At 42.1% G+C, this 17,227-nt stretch overlaps 1 protein-coding gene across 1 annotated transcript in view; it reads left to right on the top strand.

The window, feature by feature from the left end:
* LOC136631897 (mannosyl-oligosaccharide 1,2-alpha-mannosidase IA-like) overlaps positions 1-17,227 on the top strand; it is a 199,009-nt gene that overhangs the window by 96,437 nt on the left and 85,345 nt on the right. Inside the window, exon 4 of the mRNA XM_066606378.1 lies at positions 2,210-2,290. Coding sequence (XP_066462475.1) covers positions 2,210-2,290 — 81 coding nt within the window. The remainder of the gene's footprint in view (positions 1-2,209; positions 2,291-17,227) is intronic.

Raw genomic sequence — 17,227 nt, 5'->3', positions numbered from 1 at the left:
CCTTTAGCAGTCACCCCTTAGATATGCATTTACTATGCTATCAGTGTATTTTTATTATTTGGAAACCCTGCCCATTCTTCAAGCCCCTCTAATTTTTAGCAGTTTGTTCCTTTTATCTCTTAATCTTGTTTTACAATGTATCTTTATTCTTATTTAAATATAATTTACTTTCAAAAGTGGTTTTGTAAGGGAATACATTGTAAATTGATATATGCATATTTTAATTAGAACACATTAATATTTCATGTCTTTGTAATGCAAAATATGTGTTCATTATCGTGCCATGCAGTTGTACCAAAATCAAGCTGGTCTCTTCTTAGGTAATTGTATTTCAGCCTTTTCCTCATTCCACTGTAAGATTTGTTAAGTGATAGCTAATTGCAGAGTTATCTAAAGTAGTACATGGCCATTTTAAGGCTACAGAAGTGCGCCAAAGCTTTGTGTTCAGTTTGTTAATCTTCAATAAATTTCAATTAACTCTGTATTTGGATTATTCTCCCAATTTATTTCTAATTTTTAGAAGTAGAAAGCTTTCAGGATAATAAATGAACCGTTTTTAGTCATTTTTTGATTAATGTATGGACGTCTTTGTATTGTGCCTTTTTTTTAAAAAAAGCCAAAATTAATACTAGATTTGTCTTTTCTGTGTACATGTGCACTGCAGCTATGCAGAATGAATTAGCAGTTTACCCATAAAAGCTGATATTTCTTTTTTTTTTACTAAAATGCATTTGACACACAAGAATCTATCTGCTGCCTATGCACTAAACAGCTGTGCTTTATCAAAAACCAATAAAAACGAACTGACCTCTTAAAGTGCATTTCTATGCAAGATCTATACAGTCAGCATTCCCGTGTGTATTCTGCGTTCTGAGCTATTTATATAAAAAGTAGGGGGGAAAAGTTTAATAAGTAAAGCTGCAAATTCAGGCAGATTCAATCCTGGGCAATGCTGCTCAAAGCTTGGGGGTTGGGACTGACTTGTAGTGGGCGCCTATGTAGAACATGTAAAGGGTTTGACTCTTCTAGACAACCACTTTTTTAATTAACCAATTGGGCTAGACTGAATTGGTTTGGCGGGGGTTCTTTTATGAACCCACTCTGTGTCTACAAAGTTATAGCTTTCTCTCACTGCCATAAAACCTTTTTGGGCTATACTTTTTTTTTTCCATCCTTTGCCCAATAACATTTTAAAACTTGACATGCTTATGAAACATGCAGAGAAATTTAGTAGTGTCTCTTTGGGGTAAGCCATCGGTTTGATCAGGTTTACGATCCTGTTCCAGTATAGGACATGCTTGTTTGCATATGTATGTGCACTGCAATAATCTCTTCAGTAGAATCCTTCATATTTATAGCTAAGGCTGGGTTTCTTTTTTTAAAAACGGTCTTTGGGGGGAAGGGGGGGGGGATTAGTTGCATTTCTTTCCAATAGATTTTTGAAGTTTGCTTAAAATTGGAAGTTTATTGGAGGATAAAACCATTTTTAAAATGAATGATGCAATAAGATTCCTACAGTGGTGTTCACATTTGACTTCAATCAAAGAGCCAAAAAGTGGAAGGAATTGAGCAAACAATGAAAATGGCAAGTGACAAGCTTAAAAGACCTCTCTGACTATAATGTGGACCAATTGGCTTCTGCGATGCTACACTATTTTGTCCAGGACTGTGCTGCCTCGGTGCCAGAGAGTTTATGCTCTATTGTCCTGTTGCCATATACTTGGCATTGGTAAAAAGAAATGATCCTTCAGGATCCACTTCTTCCACAGAGAAATACTGCGTGTCTTGATTAAAGGGGTTGAAATTAAAAAAATAATTTTACTTACCCGAATCCTTCTTCCAACTTCTTCCTTTTCCTCCAAGATGGCCGCCGGGATCTTCACCCACGATGCACTGCGGGTCTTCTCCTATGGTGCACCGTGGGCTCTGTGCGGTCCATTGCCGATTCCAGCCTCCTGATTGGCTGGAATCGGCACACGTGACGGGGCGGAGCTACGCGATGACGCATAGAAGGGGGCGGAGCCAGAAAGCCGCTCGTGCCCGGACCGACCAGAAGGGAGAAGAACCTTCTGCGCAAGCGCGTCTAACCAAATAAGTAAATGGACCCTATGTATATGATTTTCTGATTTATGATTATTCACGGTCGTGTCTCTAATTGTAAATCTTTTATACATTTTTGTAACGTTTCTTGTATTGCTTTTTCCCTTAGAATGCTGAGGTGTCAGTCTTTGAAGTAAACATCCGATTTGTTGGTGGTCTGTTGTCTGCATACTACCTTTGTGGAGAAGAGGTAAGCATTTCTCTTGCACTTTTCTAGCAGAAACTATCACCTTAATTACAGGAGTACGGCCTTGCTCCTCCACTAATTTAATGATTCTTGAAATGAGGTGGGCATACCCTTACGTTTACTGATAATGGTAACATAAATGCAGTACACATTGGGGTACACCAGAATAGGAGGGAGTATGAGAAGGTTGTATTGCCCATCTAATGGTTCAAGGCTTGCCTAATTTCTCAGGGTTCCTCAGGATAGTTTAAAATATTCGAGCTGTTCTTTCATAATAAAATGATTGGGGACCTCTCGTGGCCAATGGCTGCTCAAGTTGGCTGGTGGTAATGCCTTCCTACCTGCAAAATTTGTGAGGTCATTGGCCATCTGGGTGGGGGTTGTGGGCTGCAAGCGGTTATCACACTGTGGAATCTCCTGGGGCCCTTGTACACTAAACCACTGTTAAAATATTGTGAATTTGAACAAAATATAAATGCTCAATGTAAATACGGCCGATGATCGAACGGCAGCTCATTTACTTAATTTTATGCAGAATATTATCTGCTTAAAAAATGACCGCATTATAAAGCAAACGACTTTGTCATCGTTGTCATCGTTCGCTCGTACAATTCCTTCATGTCAAGGACCCTTAAAAGCGTGATTTTAGAAAATAGCAGCAGTCTGTAGCATCTAATTAAATAGGTGAAAAGGAAAGTCAACAATTGAAATGGCAGCACAAAGCAATGCAATCAGTTCTAATTAAAAGCCTTCCATTCTATCAGAATTAAACCCTTCTGCAATTTCATTCAGACTGTCCACCCACACGAGGGATTCAATGTGTAGTAATCCTTCTGAATGGCGCTGTTCACCTCTGACAACTATCTTTTGTATGTTCCATGTTATATAATGCTGTTTGAATCCTTTTAGCTTTGAAGAGCGTTGCTAGAATCCTTTCTAGCATAAATGTCAGGGACACGCCGGCCACGAGGTATCATCCATGTGGATTCTATCAGAGCCGCAAATCTTCATATGTTGCTCTTGTTAGAATTTGCATTCCAAATATTAGACTTTTCTTTCCTATTTGTGCCATCAAGTACCCTGCATGTGACAGTTAGGAGTGGAACATCTAATTAGGTTGATAATGCCAAACGAGTGTTTGGCTGGCACTAGAATTTTAACCTATATTGCATGACAATACACACGCTGATGACCATCTTTGTGGATTTGGGGTAATCTACATGATTACCACTATGGTAGCTTGACACCCATGCAGTAGGGGTCCATATCACATTTCAGCTTGCATCCTAGCTGTATGATTGCAAAGGGTTAATGACTTGCGATTAACTCGCTTCAGCCACTTTCACATTTTGACGATTGTGCATAAAAACATAAGCATGTATTGCCCATGGTAATCAATCAAATTTCATGGTAAAACAGGATGCACAAGGATTGATAAAGGTTGCAAGCTTCCTTTTTCCTGTTCTGTTGACCAGGATGCAGATGGATCCTGTTATTTTATACAGTAGTAGTCAGCAGATACGGCCGGATAGGCATAGCTATATTTTCCTAACCTTGAAAAAAAAACATGCCTCTTATTAACCCCTTAAGAACCAGGGTGTTTTGTACCTTAAGGACCAGACACTCCTGACTTTTTTATTTTTTTTTATTTTTTTATTTTATTGGAGATAAAAAAATGAAATTATCAGTATATTAATAGTATATTTACGCTAAAATAAAGTATAGAAATGGTTTCCCCATTTTGTTTTAGACGTTTTGATATATAACATGAAATGGTTTTGGATTACCGGGTGCATATGGCAAAAGTTTTGGTTGGCGTCGGCTTTGGGTTATTTATGTAATTTTGTTTTTTTAATATCTATGTCCCTCATGATGTCATATAAGACCTCTGTGACATTCGTATGTGTTTTGTTTTTATTTGATGCTTTTCCGCTATAGCTGGGGCATCCATAGGAGCCCCAGTTACAGGGAAAACATCCCCTGTAGTGACAATAGTCACTGGCAGAGCTGATCAGGGTCTGGTGGAACCCTGTAGCTCTGCTGTTGTAGTGGATCCCGGCAGCCGGGTCACGTAGTGGAAGAACGATTTTCAGTCTTTAGTACATAGAACTTATTGAGTGCTGTGTACTAGAGAAAGGAGAAGGCAGAAACGGTTAAAAACCACTCCTGCCTTCTCCCACTGGTTCTCAGCTGTCACTAACAGCTTACAACACATGTTTCTGATTTATTGCTGAAGCAGAGGCTTTAAACCCCCTCCGTATTTTGACAATTGGCTTGGTTTAAAGTCCAGAACCAAGCGTCATAAGTTTACAGTGCTTCGTCCTTAATGTGTTAATGGTGTGAAGTGTTACACTGACCTGTTTCTTCTGCCTTATGTATCGTGAAGTGATAATTGCTGCTTGCAATTTTCCGTTAAGTCAGTTAATCGGACTTCTATTAACATAAGTTTTGTTAAATCGCTACATGTGAACTCACTATTTACATTTATTTGTAAACAGATTGCAAGTTGCATCTTCATCATAGTGTGTTAACCCATCATAGGCCCTCATGCTGTGTAGATCCATAATAAGGTGTACTTAGCATTCTGTGGGTGCTTTCACACTAATGGAATTGGGCAGTCTGCACGTCTCTACTACATGTGCAGTAGTACATTGTCCATACACATGGCATTAGCTCTTAAAAGGGGTTATCTGAGCAATTACTTATGTTGGTGCATAACTGAGTATTTTTACACTTTCATACTCTCCTCACCCAATGCCCCAACGCTCAGCCCCTTGTTGGTTGCCACTGTAGCTAATTACTGGCTGAAGTGAGCCATCAATTAGATGCAGCCGTCATGTGTCTGTGATGCCATCACTGGCTCGCTCACAACCGGGGGGAGAAAGCCCGCTCAATCACTGCATCGGTGGAATGGGTGCTCAAGGAGATAGTGAGGTGAGAGTGCTTTCTTTTTTACCGGTACAATACTCTGAGCATTATTTTAAATGGCTGGCTGATGTGTTCTACACTCCTAGTAATGGATGTTTCTCAATTTAATATATTTTTCATTATGGTCGCACCTTCATTGGCACTGAAACAAGAATATAAACGTAGGGGTTTAGTCCTTTGCATAACCACCTTCTTGTCTTTTTCATGCAAAGCATTTTTCCCACTCATTATTTTAGTTCTCCGACAACAATGTAGAACACAGGAGAAGCTCTTCTTACTGATAAGCACTCGGCACATTTCTGAAACCCAGCCCTTGTACACAGACAATAAGATGCCTCCAGTAAAATGTTCCTGTTTGCCCAAACATCAGTGGAGGAAATCTGTCATATTAATTTTGGGCTTGTGCAATACTCTTTGGCTGCTCCGCTTATATCTGACAGTGGCCTGGAGGAAGAAAGATGCCTTTCCAATTCTAGGAAGAAGAATCTCTATGCCCTTCACTATTGTGATATGCCTCAAAACAAGGCTTTTGCTATGCAATCAGTTTTTGTTGATGGTGCAGTTCAGTTATGCATTGTTTTTCGCGTTATTGCCATGTATTTTACAGCCTGTTAATAGCCACAACATATAGAACAGGATGCAATAAGTAAGCTTTAAATGGAAAAACCAAAAATGGCAATTTAACTTTTTCTTTTCACTTTGCCTCATTGATTCTCTGCCGACTCTTGTCCTTGTTTATCAGCTGTACAATGTTATGTCTACATACGTAATGTTTTACCTTCGCAGATATTCTAAAGTGTGTCCTAACATACTTTTTTTTAAATGAAATAATTGACATTCGAACCAACAGAATAAAGTGAATGTCAGGAAAATATGCTGCCTTGTGAATTTATGCTGCAGACTTTCACAGCATTTGGACTTCAGTCCTTCAGATATGGAGATCAAAGCCACATGCAGAGTTTTGCAGTGCAATCAAGGCAAAATCCACATAGAATCTGATGCGTTATTGACATAATTAAACTAACTTCATTGAATGAAAACACACAGCACCATTTTGGAGATAAAAGGTTGCAGTATTTTATTAAAGGGTTCAGTTGGGGAGTTTCATTCCAATAAACCAGTATCATCAATCACCATGTAGTAATTCCATCCAATACTTGGTCACCACAATGCAAGTAACCATATAACTTATGAGAGCCTCGTCATCCCAACTCCAGCCCCCACATCACCATCAACTTAGTAATAACTTTAATGATGGCTTAGTCCTACCAACTCAAGTTCCCATTCCAGCTAATCACTTAATACCACCAAAACAACCCTCTTAAATAACTGTGACCGTAAACCAATAAGGAGGGCTAGTGAGGGAGCTTTAACATTGATTTTAACTGCTGCTGTATCACTGATCTCCAGGGTTCTTATAGAACAGCTCCCTCCCTCACCCTTACAGCCAGCCAACCAGTCCTTGTCACTAGGCCAGCCATTCTGATACTCTTCTTCCCTCCATTTCTGCGCTGGCCAATTGGATACTGTTGTCAGCCCAGCTGTTACCCGGGCATATAATTAGGAATCTTCTAAGGATGATCTCATTTGACCCTGAAATGAACTCGAGCACAAGGCAAGATTCCCAACCCTCATTACTGAGGGCATATATAGTATACTTACCATTAAACGTCCAGATCCCATGGCGCTTTCCTGCCTGATAGTCAACAAGCTTACAGAAGATTTTCCACTGCAGACAAATCATTCCATGTGGATGTACAGTTATGCTTCTATTTTTTTTTTTTTTTTTTCTACGTACCCCTGTGGATAGTTGAAAAATTAGTCTTGTTTTTTTTGTAGGGTGATCCCTGTAGAGCAGCTTATGCACCAAAACTGCTGACTCTGTAGAAAGTTGCAACTCTAGTCTATCTTTTGGAGCCAACTTTCTGGTCATCACGAGTGCTATCAAGTAAAGGCCCTTTTTGCTGACTTCTCTTTCCCCTCTTACATTTCATTGTATGTTATTTCCATGCTACCTTCTGAGGTCTCTCACAAGGGGATTACACTTCTACATAGTGGCTGGTACACATACACCCATCAACCTAGTATTGCGAGTGCCTCTTGTTAGGTCGTCTTTGCACTACCCAATGAAATGTAACCTGACACAAGCAATATGTAATGTTAAAATGTGCAATTGTTATAAGGTGCCTTTTAATAGTCACTTATCTTTCAAATAACTGGAAATACACTTTTGATCTTGAGTTTTGAGCTTCAGTTTTTGATCTTGACTTTTAGAGACTGTAAGATTTGTAGTACTTTTTTGTGGTGAGTGACAGAAAAAAAAGCTTATGGGAAATGGTTTGTCATCTGACATGACAGGTGCTGCGTGAACAGATGTCAGCTCTCCCCGAAAGGGTTGATTTCGAGAGTCGGGATGTGAACGGCTTTCCACTGGGCAGAATCTATTTTGTTTTGCGGCTGACAGATTTAAGGGCACAAGACAGAACCTAATTATCAATGTCACACACTTGGCTTAATTTTACAATCACATCTTGGATCTACAGTTTTGGAATCCTAAATCATCTCTACTGTGTAAATCCATGACAAAATCGTAAACGGTGTATTGATTTCTGAATAAAGGTAGGATGCTGAAAAACAAATGGACTGCTTCTCACGATGTATTTAGTATAGTATACAAGCTGAATAGAGACTACATTAACACCTTTCTCTTTTTAAGGGTGTATGTGCTTTTTACGTCATTTTTTTTGTTCTGTTCATAAATTTTTAATGCATCAGGGCTTGTACCTACTTGTGATAGGTTTTCTAGCGATGCGAGAGTAAAACGCATGAGAAATAAACCATTGAAAATCATTGGTTTCATAATCCTTTGCGATGCCTTCATTCAAGGCTTGCTACGATAAGAAAAATCTGCGCAATTCTGACTGCGGCATTTAAATCCCCCGAAAGATGTTCGGGTATCCCGCATGGCCTTCTGAAAGGCCCCAGGGCTGCCTTACCAGACTGCCTATCAAGCCATCCCCGTGGGGTCGCTTGATAGACTGCCTGTTAAATAGCAGTATGACGTAATGCTATAGCATTACGTCACACTGCAGGAGCGATCAAAGCATTGCTGGTTGTAGTCCCAGGGGGACTTTATTGTTTTTTTTTTTTTATTTACTTAGTTTTTTTAATTGTGTTTAAAAAAAAAAAAAAAAAAATTATAAACGTTTAAATCACCCCCCTTTTGCCATATCACGCAAAAAAATGAGCCCTTGCTGAACTACGTCAACGGAAAAATAAGTTATTGAGCGCACAAAATGACCGCAGAAAATAATTCAAAAAAATGTAATCTTTGAAAAAAATAGTACAGTAAAAAACCTATACAAGCTTGGTATCGTAGTAATCCCACTGACCCATAGAATAAAGTTGTCATTTTTGTTGCAGTTTGTGCGCCGTAGAAACAAGATGCACTGAAAGATGGCGAAATGTCGTGTTTTTTATTTTACTCCACTTTAAATTTTTTTAAAGTTTTTTTCAGTACATTATATGGTACTTTAAATAGCACCATTGAAAAATACAACTCATCCCGCAAAAAACAAGCCCTCATACAGCGATGTCGATGGATAAATTAAGGAGTTACGATTTTTTTTTTTTTTTGAAGGGCGGAGGAAAAAACGAAAATGGAAAAAGAAAAAAGGGCCGCGTCATTAAGGGGTTAAGGATCATTTATGGATTTTTGTTAACGCTTGTTTGATCCAAAACATTAGTCCTATTAAAACCAGAATCAACTAAGGTCTTAGATTCCTGAAAAGAAGTAGTTTTCATCTTGGTCCCTACTGTGCGATACGATTTGAATATTTACTAATGCACAGAGCACATGTGTTTAGATAATTCTTTGTTCTGGCCTTTAGGTGTTATGGCACTTTCTTGAGGAGTGCCTGTACATCAGAGGAGTCCTCCTCCGTTGCATTATTTCTTGACCCAATATGCCTTTCAGGGCGCTGCGCTGCTTCTTTTTGGGGTTTTGCCACTAGTTAAGATGTCATAACATTACTTGGGTGTGAGGCACCTTAAGTTATTACGTTGAGGTGAAGGTAATTTTGTCAGATCAAAGGTTGTCAATTTAAATTTCGGCTGCATCTGTGTGAAAATATCAGTAGTATTTACCTGTCCTCTGCCTGGCATTCCAATATTGCAGTTCTCTGTCTCTGATTGTGAAAGTCAGGTGACTACTGCCTGCCAATCAGAGTCAACAGTGCCACCATTCAGAACTCTTGGCATCGGAGAACGGGTGGTGACACTACAGCCACTTTTAGGCAGCGGTCACCTGACTTCCTATGTCAGCAGAGATGGGGATAAACTAAGGGCTGCAAGGCTGGATTACTGGGGACAGTGGAAGTCCTGCCCAATTTATTTTCACAGATGCAACTGACATTTAAATTTATTAATAATAATAATAATCTTTATTTGTATAGCGCCAACTTATTCCGCAGCGCTTTCAGGGATGGATAAATGCAAAACAATACAACAATTGCAACAATTACAATGTGAGATACATTGGGTTAGACACAAATGGGTTGAGGGTGGTACAGGAGGTGCAGGGGTTGGGGAACACAGGCAATAGGAAATTTTATGTACAGATCATTTATCAGAAGGCAAACAGGGTGGGGCACCATAGGGAGGGGCGAGGGACTAGGTCAGGAGATTTGGTATGTTTCCCTGAAGAGGTGCGTTTTTAAGGCACGTCTGAAATTTCGTGCATCGGGAATTGTCCGGATGCCTTGGGGTAGAGCATTCCAGTAGATGGGTGCTGCTCTAGTGAAGTCCTGTAGGCGAGCATGAGAGGTTCGTATTACAGGGGTGTTTAGTCTGAGGGTGTTAGCCGATTGGAGTGAGCACGCTGGGTGGTATACTGATGGGAGGCGATGTATGGTGGCGCAGTGCCATGCAGAGCTTTGTGTGAGGTAGAGGAGTTTAAATTTAGTTCTGCAGTGGATGGGCAGCCAATGCAGCGACTGGCATAATGCAGAGGCGTCTGAATAGCGACTGGATAGAAAAATGAGTCTAGCTGCTGCATTTAGTATGGATTGGAGCGGAGCGAGTCTAGTGCGGGGGAGGCCAATGAGTAGCGAGTTGCAGTAGTCAAGCCGGGAGTGGATGAGCGCAACCACGAGCGTCTTTAGCGTGTCCGTGGTTAGGAACGGACGTATTTTAGCAATATTTCTGAGGTGCATGTGGCATGTTTGGGCCAGAGATTGGATATGGGGGGCAAAGGAGAGGTCAGAGTCCAGTGTGACCCCAAGGCATCGGGCATGCCGTCTGGGGGTTATGATGGTGCCAGACACTGGAATGGAGATGTTGAGGGGAGGTCGGTTAGAAGGTGGAAAGACAAGGAGGTCAGTTTTAGAGAGGTTTAGTTTGAGAAAAAGGGAGGACATAGTGTTAGAGACAGCGGACAGACAGTCGGTGATATTTTGGAGGAATGGTCCAGAGATCTCACGAGAGGAGGTGTATAGTTGGGTGTCATCAGTGTAGAGATGGTATTGGAGGCCAAAACTGTGGATGGTTTGTCCAATTGGGGCAATATAGATAGAGAAAAGAAGGGGACCAAGGACTGAGCCCTGGGGGAACCCCAACAGCGAGAGGAAGTGGAGCAGAGATAGAACCAGCAAAGGAAACACTGAAAGAGCGGTCAGAGGTAGGAAGAGAACCAGGAGAGAGCAGTATCCTTTAGACCAATAGAATGGAGCATAGTGAGAAGGAGATTATGGTCGACAGTGTCAAATGCAGCAGACAAGTCAAGGAGGATTAGTAGGGAGTAATCACCTCTCGACTTTGCAGTCATCAGGTCATTTGTTACTTTTGTAAGGGCAGTTTCAGTCGAGTGTAGAGAGCGGAAACCAGACTGGAGGGGGTCAGGGAGTGAGTTGTCAGAGAGAAAGCGAGTAAGGCGGGAGTAGACCAGGCGTTCCAGTAATTTGGAGATAAAGGGGAGGTTTGAGACGGGTCGGTAGTTAGCAGCATTAGTCGGGTCCAGGGTTGGTTTTTTAAGCAGAGGAGATATAATGGAGTGTTTGATTGAGGAGGGGAAAGTGCCAGAGGTTAGGGAGAGGTTGCAGATTGTGGTAAGGTGAGTAATGAGAGCTGGGGAAAGGGAGCGGAGGTGGTGAGAGGGTCGCTAGCGCAGGTGGTGGGGCGGAAAGGAGCCTGGAGACTTCTTCCTCTGTCGTTGGTTCTAGCGTAGATAGTGAGTAGGTGCTGGGTGCAGTGCTGATGAAACTGGGATCAGGGCTAACCATGCAGCTTTCAGAGATTTCTTTTCGAATGTGGTCGATTTATTTATTTATTTATTAATTTATTTTATTTTTTTTTCTCCTTCTTTGAAATAGGCAGCTAGTTCTCCAGCAGTCAGGTCTGTCGCAGGGGCCTGTTCCTTGGGGCTGAGGGAGTGAAAGGTCTCAGAGTTGTTTGGGGTTGTGGGATAGTGAGGGGAGACAAGGGAGGTGAAATAAACTTGTTTGGCATGGTGAAGGACTAGGTTATAAGTTTTAAGCATGAATTTGAAGTGGAGAAAGTCTGCTGGCAGCTTTGACTTTCTCCACAGCCGCTCGGCGCACCTAGAGCACCGCCGGATGAAGCGCGTTTGGGACGTGAGCCAGGGTTGCCGTGGTCTGCGTTTGACGGCTCGCGTCACAGGCGGTGCCACTTCATCCAGGGCACGGCTGAGGGTGGTGTGGTAATAGTCGGCTGCCAGGTTAGGGCAGGGGAGGCGAGAGATAGGCAATAGGGAGGACTGAGTAGTTTCGGCAAACTGTTTAGTGCGGACAGACTGGAGGTTCCTAGAGGTGCGATAGATAGGAGGGTCAGGAGAGATGCTAGGGTGCCTGATGGAGAAAGAGAGAAGGTTGTGATCTGAGAGTGGAAGTGGGGAGTTAGTAAAGTGAGAAGCAGAGCAGAGACGGAGGAAAACTAAATCGAGAGTGTTACCATCTCTATGAGTGGGGGAGTCAGAGATTAGTGATAAGCCAAGGGAGGAGGTAAGTGTTAAAAGCCGGGAGGCAGATGAGGAGCTAGAGTCGTTAGTAGGAATGTTGAAATCACCAAGGATGAGGGTTGGGATTTCACAGGATAGGAAGTGGGGGAGCCAGGCAGCAAAGTGGTCTAGGAACAGGCGGGTAGGACCTGGGGGGCGGTAAATAACTGCGACACGCAGAGGCAGTGGGCGGAAGAGTCGCAGGGTGTGGACTTCGAAGGAGTGGAAGGTAAGCGAGGGAGCTGAGGGAATGACCTGGAAGGTACAGTTTGGGGAGAGGATGATGCCTACTCCTCCACCGCGTCTGTCATCCGATGTGGGGGTGTGGGAGAACTGCAGGCCATCATAGGACAATGCAACGGGGGAGGTAGAATCGGACTGCTGTATCCAGGTTTCCGTGAGGGTGAGCAAGTTCAAGTGTGTAGTGGTGAAAAGGTCATGGATAGTTGGGAGTTTGTTACACACAGATTGCGAGTTCCATAGGGCGCATTTGAATGGGGCAGGGGGGGCATTTTGGTAGAGAACAGTATGGGGTGGGCCTGGGTTGGGGGAGATGTCCCCTGCAGCTAGGAGTAGCAAGGGTGAGCACATGGCTAGGGGATTTGTGTGGGTGTCTGAGGTGTTTCTCTGCAGTATTGGGGGGTTGAAGGCGTCTTAGGAAGTTGAACAGTGCATGGGAGCCATACATAGGTGAGGAGAGGAGGGAGGGGCTGATGTGGATGGAGTGTGTTGGGGCTGGGCGTTGAAGGAAAGTGTTAAGGCTTGAAAAGAGGATAGTGAAGGAGATTAGTGCGAAGAGGAGAGCATTTCCCTCCAGGCTTTGGACAGTTGTGCATGTTACCTGTCTCCTGCTCTGGCGAACTGCGCTGTATAACTGCATCATTCAACAGCATCAAACGCTTGTTGCTGGACACTTAGTGCTGGACACATCAGGTGAGACAGCCTCTGGTGAGGCATGGAGGGTAGAACTGACTTTAAAGTTCTGGCTACAGGACTTCAGCTGGGAGTGGCTTGTTACATTTCACTAGTCAACCAGCTGACCCACCTTTAGATGGCTAATGAACAAGATGGGGGGGGGGGGGGGTTATTGCCCTCTTACAAAAACAAACTGTGTCCAGCAACACTAAGATGAGACAGGGAGAAAACTATTTGGGGGAGGTGATGAGGAAAATACATATAGTACAAATAGTCAATTCAATTTATATGAAGCAATGGGACATACCATTGCGCACAGATTATGACAAATTTAAAGGTATCACAGCAGATTCAGTGGAAGGAAGGCGGAGCAATCAAATTCTGATGGAGTGGAGCAATGGATGAGTGAAACATACCATTGCGCACAGATTATGACAAATTTAAAAAAATTCATTAGACAATCCCTTTTTTAATTGTTTTTTTTTTTTAAATTCGGGGTACTTATAGAGATGCTTGTGTCCTATAAAAAGTTGGAGTTCTCTTAGAGACTGACCAGCCTACAAAGGTATATGGCGGATTCATGTGTATGAGATATACATACGACAGTGGTGTCTCCTGGATTCTTCATACACTCTGCTCAGTATTTGCTCTCAGGTGTTGACTCTGCTGTGTGTTTTGTAACGTGAGTATTTGTTTTTCATGATTGACTATTACTCAATATTTAACGTCTTTGGCCTTGTATGTGCATTCACCCTGTGCATCTCCTTTTCAACCAAATATTTAAAAACGAGCAATCCTAGGGACATAATGTCTACATTCGGAAAGAGCGCCTTCTGGAGAGCTTCATCTCATCAGTCATAGAGTATTGATTGGGTTAGGCAGGCTGTAACACAGGAAGTTGAAAAGACTGCTGCTTAAGAGAAAACTATCCATCTGCAGCACGCGTCTAACCTCATACTGTTAGGGATGCGCTGCATGGATAATCTGCTTACATTCTCTATGTAGGCCCCATGTTACCACACCATTATTACATTTCATTAATGTCTGCCTTTTATAACAGACTGACATCAGTTCTAGTTGTCATACACTGTTCTATCTGCCTATATTATAGCTGTGAATATATAAGGCTGCTTACTGTTATAAATGGAGAGCACAACGGAGTGCCGCATCTCTTGTACTGAGGGTTTCAGCCTCGCCTGACGGACATGGTTGACAGTGGGGTTCATACAGTTCTGCAAGGGTCCCTAATTGTTTTGATGAAAAAAGTAGCAGTACATGCAGCGCTATTTCTCCTGTCCAAAATGATGGAAACTGCGATGGCGTCTTCCATGCAGATCAGGCCGCCTGCACATGACAGAGCTGAATTCTGCATGCGAAATCCATCCCTGGCAGCAGCAGTGTCAGCCACGCGTACCGTTCTGTTTTCCTCCTCTTCTAGGCTGCGGGCGGTTTGCACAGCTCTCCGCCGCACATGCGCATTACAGATTTTTTTTTTGACTCCTGCTTTTCCCGCTTCATTACCTAGCGATGACGTCAAATCCACAACCTTTGCGCAATGTGAATTTTTTTTTTTATGCACGTATTATACATAATATATGTACATAGGTGTGAAGGAATCAATGTAAATCAATGTAGTTTCATGGACCCATTCATTGCACATCGGACAGGTAATACGCTATTAAATTGCTCTTAAAAGGTCAGGGCAGACTCACACGAGCGTAAATTTATCTTTAAAAAAAAAATAAAAAAATTGACTTATTTAATGGCCTGTATTCAATTGATGCATGGAGCTTTTATATGTGTTTTATGGAAATAATTCATTAACTATATACCTGCTGTACTTTTCTGTAGTAAGATCTTGGACTTGTAAAGTGGAAGTGTTAAGAACTATCAGACTCCTAAACCAGAGATTCACAGGTGCCTTAGAAAGCCACACACCCCAGACGCACATTTTCTGTATTGCCTACCCCTAAAATAAGACCTACCCTGATTTTTGAGGGATGGGGGAGAATATAGATATAAGCCCGAGCTACACTATGTGGGGAAAAAAAGCCGTACTTACCTAGCAGGTGCTATCCGGGTTCCTCCCGTTGGTCTCCGTAGTTTCAGGCAGGCTTGCTTGCAGTTCTCAGCGCTGACAGAACACCGCTTGCTGGTAACGGGGTTTGTAAGCTGTCACCTCTAGCAAGCGATTGCTCTGATTGGCTGAGCCGTGGAGCTAGAGAACCAATCAGAGCCAGTGCTCGATGAACCAATGAATGGCTGTGACTGGCTGAGCCGCGGCACTCAAGAACCAATCAGAGCTAGAGGCAGGTGTTTACAAACCCCGTTACCAGCAAGCTGTTTTCTGTCGGCGCAGAGATCAGCGGGAGGGACTCGGACGTGCCTCCTAGGTAAGTAGAAGACATCCCTCAAAAATTAAATTAATATAGGACTGTTTTATTTTCGAGGAGATGCAGTATTAATAGGGTTTTTCGGTTTTTGTTTTTTTCTATTGACGACTTATCACAAGGATAGGTTATTAATAGAGGATAGGAAGGGCATCCTCTACATCTGCCCCCTGTCGATCTTCTATTGATGACGACTGATCCTCGGGACAGGTCATCGATAGAAAAAAGAAGCTGAAAGTCCAGAACCTCCCACCCTTCTCCCTTTTATTACATTTTAATGGTAAAGTAGCATTTTGAGGAAACTTCATTTATATTAAAGTCGATCAACGTTAAAAACTGGATTACAAACTAAGCTTGAACCTGGTGTCATTTTTTTTTGTGGCAGCTGACCAATTTATCTCAATAATTAACTTTTTGGGTAAAGCAAAAGCAATCTGAGCAAAATAACTGACAGATGAGGGCCACAAAATGGAATTTTGTAAGGAGCATGGGATTCCTAATCTTGTGATGGGGTCCGGGTCCTAGGAGGTTCCTTGAGCTCCAGACACCATGTCATTAATCCCTTTCTTTGCTTATACATAATGTTTATCATACAAATTTGCAGCGTGCCAGCTGGAAGCAGTTTATTCTCTGCCCCCAGCCACGGTCAGATTCTTAGCCAACCGTGTGATCGAGTACATTTTCCCTTTAACATGACCAACATTACTGTTATACTGCATTCCTTTTAATCATGTACTGCTCCTTTCAGAGATACAAACGGAGGACATAAGCGTTTAATACAAAAACTGTATTTCACGGTGTTTCAATATCATACAATATTGTAGATCGCACCATTCCTATCCGGGGAGAAAATGTCACATAAACATTATTTCAGGATATCTATGAAGAAATAATTTCTGGCATACAAAGCTTTCCTTGTGACATGCCAAGTGTGAGGATAAATCTGTTAACAGAGGCGCCACCTACTGATGGTTCTGTGAATACCCACGTATCCGTATGGTAATGTACAGCTCCAAATCTACGTTTAAAAGAAAAATGCAGACATAGGTGTACATAATAGTGCAGATGGCTGTCTGTGAGATGCCTCAAGTCATAGTGGCACTCCTTGCAAGCAGCAGTCATTCTATACTGCTTCCACTAATGTAGGCTTAATCTGCATGAGTGGGAAAGGCTTACGGCTTGCTCCAGGCACAGAGTTGTGACTTTTTCTCTACGTAATGTAGTAATTGTGTATCTTTTATAGGTATAGGAATCTATATATCACTTGCTTATTTAAGAGACAATTATAGGCATGGATTACATGCTATTTTTGAAACATAGGCAATCCACTATAATGCACCAGCAGCTAGTTCACTTGGCATCGCATACATGGGCATTAGATGGTAAATGTTAACATGTGTGTGTGTGTGTGTGTGTAATATATAGAATATAGTGGTGAATGACTGACTGATTCATTTGCCACTAATTCTCTAACTTCCCGGTGTTGTACAAATGTGAAACTTGGTACAACCATTCTATGTCTTAAATAAGAAAATTCTCAAACCAAAAGAGGGACAGTTTCTTGATGAGAGGAAAATGGTAGCGTGATGACCCAAAACACGTCCTCAAACAGTTCCTTTCATCTCCGCATAGGAGAGTAGCACATATGAAAGAATAGACCCCCAAGTTAGGGGTAGGAAAGGGATTCGAATATTA

This window comes from Eleutherodactylus coqui, chromosome 1 (assembly GCF_035609145.1).
Source record: "Eleutherodactylus coqui strain aEleCoq1 chromosome 1, aEleCoq1.hap1, whole genome shotgun sequence".
Lineage (NCBI taxonomy): Eukaryota > Metazoa > Chordata > Amphibia > Anura > Eleutherodactylidae > Eleutherodactylus > Eleutherodactylus coqui.
This window is presented reverse-complemented; position numbering and strand designations above follow the sequence as displayed.